General features: G+C 35.4%; 1 protein-coding gene across 1 annotated transcript in view; it reads right to left on the bottom strand.

Annotated features, from left to right (window-relative positions):
- The window catches only part of LOC128894075 (protein Wnt-11b-1-like), a 45105-nt gene that overhangs the window by 19898 nt on the left and 9703 nt on the right, over nt 1–15504 (bottom strand). The window contains exon 2 of the mRNA XM_054155538.1: nt 675–916. Within this exon, the coding sequence (XP_054011513.1) occupies nt 675–916 (242 nt within the window). The remainder of the gene's footprint in view (nt 1–674; nt 917–15504) is intronic.

The raw sequence follows: 15504 nt of genomic DNA, 5'->3' as shown, positions 1-15504 counted from the left end.
TTTAATATGATGCAATTCCTGTTTATACAGTCGGTGTAGAAAGTGTTCGTGCACCGATCATTTTCCAAAAAAAACTACGTGAAATTGTAATTTATTAACTTATTCTTTATTATGAATGATATTCTACATACTCTTGGAAATCTCTGGAATAGACACAGCACAAAAAAATTAGTTATTTATATAAAGTAACGAAATTTAAATTAACTAAATGTTGACGTTGTTCGGGATGGGATATTCTTCCATTTCCCTATTTACTGGAAATTTCATGCTTTCCAATTTATACGAAGCAATAAACTGATGTGTTTATGTTACAAACGCAACTGTAAACAGTGCGCCAATAAGAACAGTACGAATACTTGTTTCTATATTTCTACCGATTTTTCGTATTCTCTTGTTAATTTCGCAAACTATGTAAACTAATAATTGTTGTTTGGACTATATCTATTCTAGATTTCCGAGAATATGTAGAAAATCACTGATTATAAAAAAAAGAAGTTAAGGAACTAAAATTTCACACAAAACTTTTTGAAAAATTGATCGGTGTACGAATACATTCTACACCCGCTGTATATTTTTTAACGAGATGGCTCCGAATGAAAAGCGTTACAATTAGGTTATCGACGCTTTCTTGAACCCTTTCGATTTCATTCGTCATCGTAACAATACATGCATACCCGTAAGTAATTCAGGCGTGTAATCTGGCGCACGCTCGATGCTGCTGCAATTCCACCTACGGTGTCGAAATGCTTGTTGGCATACTGTCGACGTATCCATCGCTGCTTGGACCAGACTGGGCATCACGTCCGGAGTCGCTCTGCATGCCCTCGCCTGTTTCCTCTCCAGAAGCCCGGAACTTTTCGCGCTGGTGCAAGCCTCCCTCGTCCACATGTAACCATCCCCTGTGCGACCGAGGGCTCTGAAGTTAAACACGAAAAGACCTCGTGGTTAATTAGTGGTTGAAATACACTGGCAATTGTGTAAGGTGTCAGGGAAAGGAGGCAGGCGCGACATAGGACTCAAACTAATTGCACATAATTAATCCTTTGCACTCGAGGCCTTTTTTTTGTGGTATCTACCAGCAACTCGAGATGTTTCGAGATTCTATTGCCACGAATGCTAAGAGATTTGAGAATCAGGTCACCTTTACCGCACCGACAATCATTCAACCGACTTCGAGAAGGAGGAGGTTACTCAATTCGATACGTTTTTTTTTTTTTTTTATTGACATTTCGAGTTCCAAAGAAATTAAACCTAAAGAAACATTATTGCTGATAGATTTGCTGCGTGAAACCTAATGGTGACTGAGAGTCACCTCTCGAGTGCAAAGGGTTAACGTATATTATTATTTTGACTAAAATATTTGGCACACGACATATAAACACATAAAACGTAAAGAATACATAAAAGTCGAAACTCCGTCGACGCGACTGGTCTCGAGGCGAGTTCGACGAGAAGTGACACAAGTCGTCGTCGCATCGGCTACGCCGAACGCATTTGCCGTAGTTTAAACAATTGCGGCCCGTTTGATGGTCGGCGACCTCTTACAATTGACTGTCAATTATGTTTAATTAATTATTTCACCTTATGGTTAATTAGAGATAAGTTGCTGCTAACCGAAGCATTTGTCATTTGAATAAGATACTCCATCGTTTCGTTAGCATTACGGTTAGCTTCTTCAGTTCAAAATTACTATACACTATGAAGAACTGCTCTTGGAAAAAAGATAAAAGCTCTGCAGTTATCAGTATTCAAGCTCCTAAAGCTTCTTCTGAAAACGCTTATACAGGGTGGTCCACTCGCTAGTAGGCACAATGGACAACCACAACAATAGCAGACCGTCATTGTAGACTTTATGACGGTGACCGAGAAGAAATGTCTCTTGACACACACATTTTCACCCAGCCGTTTTTGTTGCGAGATTCACCGTCATAAAGTCTACAATGACGGTTAACTATTATCGGTATGACGGTTGTCCATTGTGTCTACTAGCGAGTGGATCACCCTGTATAAACAATAGAGAAGAACATTTTGTTGTTTTCTTTGTTTGTTGAGTTTATAGTGCTTAACTGGGGAGCTACTGACTATTCTCATTCCCTTTATTTGCTATTGCACTTATCTTATTCCTTATTTTTTCAGCCTTATTGTTGTGGTTGTCTATTGTGCCTACTAACGAGCGGATCACCCTGTATAAACAATAGAGAAGAACATTTTGATGTTTTGTTTGTGTTTATTGAGTTTATAGTGCTTAGCTGAGAAGCTATTCTGACTATTCTCATTCCCTTTATTTGCTATTGCACTTATCTTATTCCTTATTTTTTTAGCCTAGGTTATTGTTGTGGTTGTCTATTGTGCCTACTAACGAGCGGATCACCCTGTACAAACAAGAGAGAAGAACATTTTGTTGTTTTGTTTGTGTTTATTGAGTTTATAGTGCTTAGCTGAGAAGCTATTCTGACTATTCTCATTCCCTTTATTTGCTATTTGCACTTATCTTATTCCTTATTTCTTCGCCCTAGGCCTTTTCCAAATCTTATATTTTTGTTAGTCAGCCCTAACTCAACCATGGAAAACCGGAGCGGACCGCCCAGGATTTGAACCCAGGCTCTCATAGCGTGGTAGTCGGCTACGCTACGCACTGCTCTACTGTTCGCTCCTTAGAGAATTGTTTTTTTCATTCATTTATTTAAAGTGCGTAACTTATTATACAAAGTTATTGCACTACTGCTTACTTATTACTACCTTATGTTGGATTATCAATACGCTTCATGAAGAATGAACTTATTGTTCGTTGTCAAAAATTGAATCGGCGTTCTCCGAAGCGTTTCACTTCTACGTATCGCCGTCGATACTTTGTTTTAAGAGTCGAACTGTGGCCACGTGAAACCTAAACACTCGGGAGATGTGAGAGGACCCTGATTTTCTTCTGGTGTCGAAGTTTAGTCAGTCGAGCATGAGATCTCTTAATGAAAAGAACCTTCCTGCCGTCGTGAAATAAAGTCTATTTCTTTTAATACAGGGTGTCCCAAAAGTCGGGGAGGAGCCGGAAATGGGGGGTAGCTGAGACGATTCTGAATAACAATTTCCTTTGCAAAAATGTCGGATGGGGCTTCGTTAAGGAGATATTAAGCGAAAACCCCGACCAATCAGAGCGCGCGTAGACTGTTCGAGCGGCCGCGGTAGCGAAGGCTACGCGCTAGGTCGATGCTTCGATGCACGTCGAGTCACTTGTTCGCGTGCAAGCGCGGCCGCCAGCGCGTAGCCTACGCTACCGCGGCCGCTCCAACGGTCTACGCGCGCTCTGATTGGTCGGGGTTTTCGCTTAATATCTCCTTAACGAAGCCCCATCCGACATTTTTGCAAAGGAAATTGTTATTCAGAATCGTCTCAGCTACCCCCCATTTCCGGCTCCTTCTCGACTTTTGGGACACCCTGTATATGAAGCGTATTCATTATTTCGGACTCCCATATCCAATAGCTTATTTCCAATCTTCTTATCATCGTCGTACATGACTCCTGCATTGTTTTAATACTGTTTGCAGTATCTCTTACTTCTCATCTACAGGGTGTTAAAAAATATGTGGGACATTTTTTCAGGATCAAGTCTTCATACCAGTACAAATCGAAAAGTCTCTGGCCATTTTGCGATCTGAGGCTTCATTGTTGAGAAATAAGCGATTGAAATTTACAGGTGGACTTCCGACGCGGGCTGTTTAAAATGTTTAAATCCCTGTCAGCTGAACGTGTGGTCGCTTGCAACGTCGTGAACGACGCATCGGAGGAATAAAACAAATGAGTGTACATCGGTGTGTCTTTTTCGCGTGTGAGTGCATCCATTTGCGACCACACGTTCAGCTGACAGGGATTTAAACATTTTAAACAGAAGTCCACCTGTAAAGTTCAATCGCTTATTTCTCAACAATGAAGCCTCAGATCGCAAAATGGTAACAGACTTTTCGATTTGTACTTGTACGAAGACTTGATCCTGAAAAAAATGTCCCACATATTTGTTAACACCCTGTATAGGGGCTAGGGGCCCGCTAGCCCTCCTCTAGCTCGGGTACCTCGGGGTAGCTTTAAAAAACACCGCTACAGCCGCTTAGGGCATCCCTTAGAGAAGAACATTTCAACGCTTGTATAAACAACAGGGAAGAACATTCTTTACGACCGCGTAAATCAACAATTGCGTAGACAAAGAAGTATAATAAAAAGTATAGAAAAGAATGGTCCTTCCAAGTACCTACTTCGGACCGAGGTATCTACTTAGAACGGCACGTAAATTCAAGTTGGCGCTCGCGACAACAGAAGACGTCAACGTTTACGATTGTTCCATTTCTCGGTATAGCGGGTAACAAGTTCCGCGCGTGTCGTCAATGGGGGACGAGCTTAACAACGCGAACGGGCATCTTGGAAATCGCAGTCTCGGCAGCAGTCAGAGACGGAATAATGAATTAGAGCTACGACCTTTTGATAGGGTAATTCCAAGGGTAGGTTCCTAACACGGGGTTGGCGAGCCGGCCATTCCCAGGGCTGTTACGTCTAGACGTATCCGTGCTCGAACCATTTTGACTTTCAGGTGTCCGTAATTATCCTCCGTACGGTTTGCGCCGCGGCGCACGTATCCACCCGCGCCGCTTAAAGGCACCTTTCAGCCTCACGCCCTATAATTTTCGAAATTCACCCTTGATTTACGGCTCTGACCGAACCGCGGCCGAAGAATTTACCGTCGTCCTTTCCACCATGAACGGCCATTCCGTTCGACGGGAATTTTAATCTCGAGTTTCGATTTTCCCGCGATCATTCGATTGCGCGAACGGTGGCACGTTACCGTCTAAAAAGGTTGTTCCGGTTGGATCACACGCTGGCTCGTGATCGTTTCAAGATCGATCGTTTCAAGGGGGTGCTCTTTCATTTTTACCAGTTTTGAGTTTGAACCAATTTTCATGATTTCTTTGCAGGATAATTCATTGACATAAACTTTTGAGATTTCGTACAGTTAGTGTAATAAGTATTCAACCAATTCAAAATAAAACTTCATGTATTTATTTTATCAATAAATTTTAGGGGAAGAAATAATTAACCAGCATTCCTACATATTTTTACTGTAGAATTTGCATAAATTAAAGTTTTAAATTAATTTTTAATGTTAGCCTCTCATTTCTTTTCTTATTAATTTTATTTAAAATTGGTTGCTGTACTGATACTTATTACACTGACTGTACGTTTATTTACATACTTATGCGTGGAGCTAGTGTACAGAAAAGCTCACAGCATATCTTAAATTTAATCTATAGGTGTACTCGAAGTCAGTCTCATAGTCGAGAATAATTCTCGGCTCCAGATTAAGAATCTCAGGCTTGGGTTGGCCACCTTCTTCAGGTCCCTTCGTCTTTTAATGTGTGACCCCCAATTATTATAGTTTTCACTACGTGTTCCTATATCTTACATTTCCTTTTCTCTCGAAAAAGACCACTTTTTATTCTTCTGTTCTTACAGTTCGTTTCGTTTTCCTCATCCTCAAAGCTTTGTCGATCATCCCCCTTTGTCTCTTTTATTCTCCACTCTACTTTTTTTTTTCTTTTGCGTCTATCCCCCTCCCCTCCCCCTTCTATGTACTCCTCTTATCCATTAATACTAACCCCAAACGAGCCACACACCCACACGTTTCTTCTAACCCTGAGTTTGTCCACATCCTTTCTTTTCTTACTAGGTAACAAAGTAGTAGGGTACTGTTAGTTACCGACTTCATTCGTTGCTCCCTACTTTCCCCGACAGATGTGGCTCTTCTTACCTCATTTGTTTTGTTTGTTTCGTTTATATAGTGCTAGCTTGGGGAGGAGCTCCCTTTTTATTTGCTATTGCACTGTCTTATTCTTATTTTTTGCCCTTAGGCTTCTTTCCATTTGTTATGTTTTAAGCCAGTCCTAACCCAATCATGAAAAACCGGAGCAGACCGCCCGAGATTCGAACCCAGGTTCTCAGCGTTGTAGTCGGCTACGCTACGCACTGCTCCATCAGCTGCCTCCCTCTGCTACCTCGTTGTTTGTTTGTTTGTTGTGTGTTTTTATAGTGCTTACAGAGCTACTTTCTATTCGCCCATAGTATTGCACTTATCATCTGATTCTTTTTCTTTTATTTTTTCCATTACTTTATCTTACGCCAAAGGCTTTCAATACTCTATATTTATTAGTTCATACCTTAAAAAAACTGCGCAGAATACCCAGGATTCGAACCCAGGTTCTCAGCGTGGTAGTCGACTACGCTATGCACTGCTCCATCATCCGTTTCCCTCTGCTACCACGGTTGGATATTTATTTTATAGTACTCGGATTTTTCGTGTACATTTATTTATTTTATCGTGTACATTTTCTTTTTACATAACATCTTTGTTCTATATTATCTTAACTTTAGAAGATTAGATTTAGATTCGAATTAGGAGCTCTCAAATTTAATCGAAAGTGTACGATTTGTTGTAGAATCACAATGGTCTATCATCATTAATAGATTGTAGAATTAAATTTTCATCTCTGAAACTATAAGTCCTATGAATAAACTGTAAATGTAAAAAAGTTTCGTTTTGTCATTCTCTATAAGGTGGCATTTTTTTTAAATTCGATTGTTCGATTGTTCTTTTTTTTCCTTTAAGACAACAGCAACAGGATCAGACCATTACGAGATCTCAGGAAAAAGGTCTTCTGTGTTTTCCATTTTGTATCTCTGAAACTAGACATCCTATGAATAAACTGTAAATATAAAAAAAGTTCCGTCTTATCATTCTCTATAAGGTGGTATTTTTTTTAAATTCGATTGTTCGACTGTTCTTTGTTTTTCTTTAAGACAACAGCAACAGGATCAGACTACTACGAGATCTGAGGAAAAATTTCTATTATAGGATTACGATGATTTATCATTAATAGATTGTAGAATTAAATTTTCATTTGGTTATTAAGTGAAAGCTCACTTTCAATTAAATTGAGAAAAGCTTAAGGCTAAATAGAAACTTATAATTGTCTACAAAAGATCTTAATACATGTTACAACCACTTCGCAAAGTAATTGACGTCAAAATGGTAAATGCGCTCCTTTCTCTGATATGAAATAAAACTGCGTTAAATCTCGCTCGAAGTTGCTTTGGGAAATATAAATTGCGAACACGCGTTTGAAACAGAGGAAACAATCTTGGAAGGCAGATTGAACGTTCAAGAAACGACAGTTGACAGATTGGCCGTACAATTATGCAAATTGCTCGTCTGAAACACGACGGTTGATAGTCGGTAATTATTTCGATACCGGAATTCGATTTGCACTATCTTAATAGCTTTGCACAAATTCCCTTCGGTTCGTATTTTTTTTTCGCAGATGTGAAGGACAGAATTCAGGTACGCGCGTTTCTGATTTCCCAAATACTCAGCTTTGCGAAACTTTAAAATTTGTCTTATTTGTCGCGAATGCATTAGATATTAATTAAATTTTCATTTGGTTATTAAGCCAAAGCTCACTTTCAATTAAATTGAGGAAAGCTGATCTTAAATAGAAGCTTATACTTGTATAGTAATCTGTTAATTAATTAATGTAGACCTAGGCATTTTTGAACTATTATTCGATATTATTTATTTATTTATTATTCACAAAACACGTTATTTTATTTTTTAATTATTTTTATAACTGTAATTACTTTCCAAACAATATAATGAAGATTTCTTAAAATAAATTCTTTTTGTGTTAAATATTACTTTGAGAATTCTTTCTTCACGTTTAAGAAATGCGAAAATAGTCAAATAATTCGTTATTTTGAATAGCTATTATTTGAAATGAATTGCTGCTATATTTATCATCAAATAATTTTTTCTTTCAAATCCTAAGTTTATCTTACGAAGACAAAGAATTAATGTTTACGCCTACTAAAATGTACACAGAATATAAGTGACAACGAATGCCAAGGGTGAAATATTTTCGTTTGAAAAACATGATCGTGGTCGTGCCATGCGTGCCCGACTATATTAAGAATTTTACAATATTATGAACCATAAACTTCATTTGATAACCGTTTCAGGCAACAAATTTATTACTCGATTAATTGAATCGGAGAATTGTGAAACAGGTCAAACGAACTTTACAGCAAAAAATTGCGAAATACGCGTTAATAAATCATCGATAGTATTAAATATCGAGACGGAAACATTATTCGATTCGCGAACGTGTGCGCTTTTTGTTACGAGTTCTTATTCGCATGGAACATATATCATGTCCACAATGATTTCAATTAGCCAATTGGCGCATATTTGAAGCAATCACAGCGATCGGGGCGAGGTCTTGTCTCGTTAGACCACCTATGCTGGTACCTATGCAACAAGTCCGACAGCTTGTGGAAGGAGCCACGGATGAAGAATATCGTTCGTTGCCTGTCCCGTTTCTATACGATGACGTGGTTTATATCGATATCGACTTCCTTTACGAGAGCTATATTCGATTTTATTTACAGCAAATAGTATATCACTTTACCTTTTTAACTGGCTTTACCACGTGATAGCGTTCACGCGGCTCGGCCGTATACGCTGTTGCTCGATCGTTACACGAAAATCACTTTTACAGTGAGTGTAATGAGTATTCGTACGCCGATCAATTTCTTAAAAAACTTTTGTGAAATTGTAGTTTATTCGTTTCTTTTTTTATAATCAAGGATATTCTACATATTCTCGGAAATCTCTAGAATAGATATAGTCCAAACGACAGTTATTAGTTTATATAATTTTCGAATATTAACAAGAAAATACGAAAAATTGGTAAAAATATAGAAGCAATAAATATTCATACGGTTTATGTAACGAACCATTTACAGTAGAATTTGTAACATAAACACATCAGTTTATAGCTTCGTACGAATTAAGGTCGATTCAGACTATACGACACGGATCGTCACGTTCCGGCAACGACACGTACCGGCACCGACACGACAAAACATTAAAACACGCGTTTTAATGGAACTATTCACACTTAACAGATACCGACCTGAACGTTCCGTTAACGGGAATAGTGTGAATAGTTCCATTAAAACGCGTGTTTTAATGTTTTGTCGTGTCGGTGCCGGTACGTGTCGTTGCCGGAACGTGACGGTCCGTGTCGTTATATATAGTTTGAATCGACCTTTAGAAATATCAAAATTACAGTAAACAGGTCTTAAAAAATGTTTTAATACAAAAGTGGAAGAAGATCTCATCCCGAATACCATCAAATTTAGTTAATTTACCTAATGCCTAGAAGAGTTGCAGCAATTATAAAATCAAAATGAAATCCAACGAAGTATTAATTATTTATAAATTAATGTAAATTAATGTAAATTAATGTAAATTAATGTAAATTTCATGTTTCTTTGTAATGAAGTTTTGAAAATTTAACATTTGTTCGAATACTTATTGCTTCAATATTTCTATCGATTTATTGTTTTTTCTTGTTAATTTTGCAACTTATATATATATATATATATAAAAAATTAGTTATATACATATATATGTATATAACTAATTTTTTTTATGCTGCATTTATTGTAGAAATTTCCAAGAATATGTAGAATGTCATTGTTTATAAAAAGGAAGTTAATAAATTACAATTGAACGTAGTTTTTTTTTTAATTGTGGAAATGATTATCTTTTAATTTGTGTTAATTAGTTTTACTGATGTGTGTTATAGAAATTATTCCCTAATTTTATTCTACCACTGTTTACAAAGTTGAGGAAATTTTTATTATATATGATAGAGAATACTGAGTAAATTCCTGAATTCTTAACGAATAATTTCAAGAATGATGGAGGATTCATTTAGACGAATGATAATTATATTTTAATTTACACGAATATATATTATTTATAATTCTGTTTATTATGTATTTTACGTGTGATTATTAATTTATTATATTATTTGTAATTATTTATTTATACTATTTGTAAATGTAATATATAATATAAACATTATTCTCATTCCTACAAAAATAAAGTATTATGAAAGATAAGTGCAAGTATTATAAAATGATAATTCTAAAAGTTTTTTAGCGAGGATGTCAGTAGATTAAATGTTTGAAGCGTTAAAATGGCTTCTGGTGCGTACATTCATTTAAAATTAAAAAGTCTGATATATTCTATACAATTTATGTTTCCTTAAAAACAAATAATACTAAAACCCCTTTTAAAAAAACTCTTTACATTTATGGTAGAATAAGAAAACTGTTTTCTACAAGATTTAGTTTTTATTAACAAACTAAACTAAAAGGTTAGCATTTTATTATGAATTTTTTGCTTTAACGTATATCGTTAAATTTTTCTTTGTTCAGTATCTTTACAGAGTTTTATTAACATGTTATAACTACCTACGTGTCATAACTTTACTTCGTTTCTACAGAAAGTAATAATAGCTGTATAATTAATTTTATTTAATTTATTATGTAGTTTATAATGAAATTATTGAACTTGGGAGACAGGTATTAAATATATTTTCGATCCAATCAAGAAAATATTGAAGTAAATGTTAAACAATACGAACACCTCTCGACATAATCATGGTGGACATTTGAACACCATTTTCCACGTTTAATTGTAATAATGCTTTCATCCAGAATACAAAAATCAGACATACCTTATACTATTTGTGTTTTATCAAATAAAAATCCTATAGCTTCTTCTAGAAAATTATGTACGAAATGTTAATCAAAATAATCAAATTAAAATCCTTCAAGATCCTCACAATTTCCGTAACATAATTTCACCTGATCAACATTTTCTCAATTAAATAACGATGCAGCGATCTGCTTAACATGCGACTCGTGTTTTTCCCAGAACAAATTTGGTACGCAGCCAATTATAATAACCAGTTCGCTCAATAAAATCTACAAATTTGCAAGAATGATCCAGTTGTTAAGCTACCGGTTTTCCCGTTTCGTACGAGGCAATCGGCGGCCGCGTTATTTTTACGATAGTTTCGTCCTAAATCGTCCCGGAAAAAAAAGAGCCCACCGATAAATTAAAAACACACCCCTCCGCTGTGCCTTTCCATTACGTGGAAGTGTGTAAGGACAAGCTTATTCCACGGAGAAGTTCACGGTCGTTCACGGACTGAACATTCTTATGAAAATTCCCCGGTGCGCGGTGGTTCAATAAAACCCGGTGACGTGCGATTCGAAACGCTTCAACGAACGATTACCCCCGGTGTCGGATGTAATTTCGAAATTCGTTTTGACTCGTGGTACCATAAAGTGATGTTTTTACGGGGACGATAATAGGCCGGCGCCTGCCATATTCGGCTGCGCGACCTCAAGTGCGGCCGCAGGGCTATAAGATCGGTAAAGAAACGAAACTTGGTAGTCGCTGGTTGCCATTTATGTTACCTTATCTATTCGAATGCGTCCGGTGCATCTGATAATGAACATTCGTGTCTATCCTCTCTTCCAGATACTCGGTTAATTAAAACGTTGGGTACTTTAGAAAATACGATCCCATTCTTTGAACCTCCCTGTATTATATAAACTTTTCATTTAATTCAGACATTTCTATATTTAAACAAATACAGCCCTCCCTTTGAACCTCCCTGTATATTATGAATATTTTCGTAGCATTATTTTATGTTTCCATAAACGCGAGTTATGCCTTGTGAATTTTCAATTAATTAAAACGTAGCTTCATTTTTCAAAAAATACGACCCAATTCTTTGAACCCTCCTGTATATTATGAACAGTTTCTTAGCATCATTTTATGTTCCCATAAACGCGAGTTATGCCTTGTAAATTTTCAATTAAATAAACGTTGCTTTATTTTTCAATAAACACGACCCAATTCATTGAATCTCCCTGTATTATATAAATTTTCTCCAGATGCATTCTGTGTCATTCCATGATTTGCATGTATATGGATTATGTCTTGAGAATTTTTAGTTGATTCAGACATTTTTATATTTAAAGAAATATGACCCAATTCTTTGAACCTCCCCGTATAATATAAACTTTGTCCAGGAACATTCTAATATAATTTTATTTTACTTCTTATAATCGTTTTCAGAGCGCAAAAATTATAAACAAATTTTTATGTCGGAAATCTATCAAAGAACAATAATTTAGACCAATCGTGCTTAAGCTTATTGACCGTACTTTCGTGTTCCCAAAACCTAACGCGGAGCTCCAAAGTGCTTTCCTGTTTGTGGGGAGGAGAAACGACTCTAGAGTGGAAAGAAACAAAATGTCATAAATTTAGGTGATAAAAGAGCTCGATGCAAGCATTTTAAGTAAAAGGGCCATGGCTCAACGAGCTTGGTTACGACGTGATAGGCATTTAATTGAATCCTTAACGCGTTCTCGGAGAGCACGGACAGTGAACGTGTTAGCACCCACGACAATCATGTGTGGGCTGAAGATAATCCCCATGCTACTTTCAATCATGGTCACCAAGAGTATTTCGCGGTGGATGTGTGGACGCGGGTAATTTATGATTTCTTAATCGTGGCTCGCATTACACTTCCTCGTTCGAACGATCATAATTATCTGGTACTTCTGCAACAAGTTCTGCTGGGTCTTTTGGAACACACAGAGAAAAGTGACCTAAGTCAGACTCCTCTATTGGACCCCTAACTAATTTTTTTTTTTATTTGTTTTTTAAAGTCGCATCAGCCATTACTTGGGTTACTAGCGACAACTGTGAGATTTTAAAACTTTCGGAGAAGATTAAACTAATTTTGTTCAGCGTTGCTGCTAACATCTAGTTCGTAGTTCTCTTAGTAATAAATATTTTGGATTAAAACTTTTTTTCGTTGTACATCTCATGCAACACTATAAAAAAACATCCAGTAAGTTCTTCTCTAAAGGAAAAACCCAATTTTTTAAAAATGAAAGAAAATTTTTTTTTTAAATTTGCAAGGGGGTGCAACATCAATTTTTGTTAAAATCTAAAATTGTCTATAAAAATTGGTGTAACTATTAGGTTATTTTAAAAATTTCTTTCTTGACTAATACTCAGCTGTTCTGTCTGGCAGTGTTTATATAAACAAAGAATCTTATCTCGTAGAAGTTGATGTCATTCTTAGAAAAGTTAGAAGCAAATTGTTAATATTGCAACGGGGTGTTCTCTTTCATTCTTTGTACTATTTAAATATTAATCCACGAGATTTTTATTAATTCCTTGAATTAAAAAATTCTGTTTATGGTAAAAGGCGTAGGTCAATAATTGACATAAAATTGCACCAAGGAACGATATTTTATTAGCAAACCATAAAATTCGTGGATATATGGCATTACGTTGTTTTCAGAGAGATGTAAGACATCTACAAATTTAATCATTCCCTATGCAATACTTAGTTTAACTGCTTAAACTTCTGTACACTCTTTTTTTTTTTGTAAAATTGTATTCATAAATCTATGTACAATAATAATGTATAGCTGTATAAACCTCCTAAGAGATTTGGGTAAGCTATAATAAAAAAAAATCAAAAAAAATCAATAATCTCAATAAACCTTCGCCATAATCTCGATCGTTTAATTTCATATTAAGAGCAATGAACAGCAAATAGTTTAGACGTAATATACGTCAGTCATGTAATATCAACAGTAAGCTCATCATGTAAATTAATTTGATCCTACCAGTTCTCAAAAAAAAAAAGAATTCTTGCTCTGTATCCTAACACAGTGATCACTCCTAGCCTCCATTTTCAATTACAGTGCCAATACTCGATCAATTTTAATGAACGGCCATTAATGAACGATCGAGAAGCTGCAGCCAATACGAGTCGTATATATTTTATACTGGCGGCTAGCCATAGTTAAAATGGTGAACCCAAATTCAAAAAGTCGAATGAATTTTGAAAGTACGTGAAATTTGAAGGTAGTTATTTCTGATTATTAATAATTCATTTTCCAGTTAGCTATTGTGACCTCTTTGAAAATGATGTATTTAATTTGTGCTGCAGAAAGTAAGCAATGACAAATGTAGGTACTCGTCAAACGCAGTGTGTTTTTGTGTATACTTTTGTGTATACACATATAGTTTTTATTTTGTTATTACTAAATTATTATTATTGTAGTATTATTGTAGTTATATAAAAGTACCTGAGATCGCAATTTTAAACAAAATAATGGCATCACGAACTTTTAATGTGTCCATATCTAATATTAACTTGACTGAATTGACTTGACTTAAAATATAACTATAGTCAAGGTTAATAGATCAATACCTGTAGTATAGTTACTTTTCTTATCACTCTATGTGGCTTTCTGAACCCTTCTACTTCGTACCACAGGAATATTTATATACAGGAATATTTATGTATAGGAAAGAAAACTGTTTGAATTTCTCAACTTTTGAAATCGGCCCTTTTGAGATACTAAGAATTGAGGTAGAGTGCTGAAATTTTTAAGGAATTTCTTTTTAGTTATTTCCAAAGCATTTAAGAAATATACATTATACATTCCAAAATTGGCTTTGACATATGGATCATAAAGTACAGTGTAAGACTTCGGAAGCATTAAAATACAAGTCACCCTTTTAAAAACCACCCTAATGTTTACCCTGTATACAGAGTCGGATAAGTTAGTGTAACAATTTATAGCTTCGTTATCAGTATATTTAGAGGAAAACGTCAAAGGGAAAAGATGAATGGTTCGAAGTGTACCATATTTGGAGAATATTTTTTATTACAAGTGCAATGGTGCACGTGCAATCGATAGGTCATAGAGGGATAGTAGCATTATTTTTTTTTTTTTGCACAGATTGATTCCTTTTCTTTCAAAAATTGATAAATCATACATCTCTTTTTATACATTTAACTCATCATCGGTACTGACTGACAAGACAGGTACATACGATTACGAAGGAAATTTTAAAATGTCGTCGACTTGAAAACTTCAAGGAAGAACAGTTTTATCTCATTAAACGTAAATTAAACGTATATTTTATTCAAATGAGAAATAAATGTAGATCATAATCTGAATATACAAAATCATACAATAACAGTTGATAATGTTGGATATATTCGCATGAAAGAAGGATAGCAAGTATTTGAAATTTTACATCAATATTATGTTTTCATATTCGGTGAATGTAAACGTTATAGTACCGACACCGGTATTCTACCGATATTGTCGTAGATTATACTTAAAGTTTACTACCGTTGGGAATCACAGTGGGAGGAAGCGTGCAGAAATATATATTATACATTCCAAAATTGGCTTTGACATATGAGTCATAAAATACAGTGTTTATAAGCTTGATAATAGTCCGGGTTCCTTCGGGCCCTTGAAAATGTCGAAGCCGATCAGACGAGAATTTATGAGTGAATAATCATTGATATTTCAAGAAATTCTACATTCTGAACAGGGCTTTCATTTTTCTAATTTTAATTAATTTATATCATTATTTATATCGTCCTAATGTTACAGTACATTGTGCAAACATAATTAATTACACAATTATCTGTAAATATGTAACTTAATCTATTTCTCTTTCTTAGAAAATTTGTAAGTAAGAAGAGCTCGTATTTC

Source organism: Hylaeus anthracinus, unplaced genomic scaffold (genome assembly GCF_026225885.1).
Source record: "Hylaeus anthracinus isolate JK02 unplaced genomic scaffold, UHH_iyHylAnth1.0_haploid 3, whole genome shotgun sequence".
Classification (NCBI taxonomy): domain Eukaryota; kingdom Metazoa; phylum Arthropoda; class Insecta; order Hymenoptera; family Colletidae; genus Hylaeus; species Hylaeus anthracinus.
Note: the sequence above shows the minus strand (reverse complement) of the source record. Positions and strands in the feature narration are given on the sequence as shown.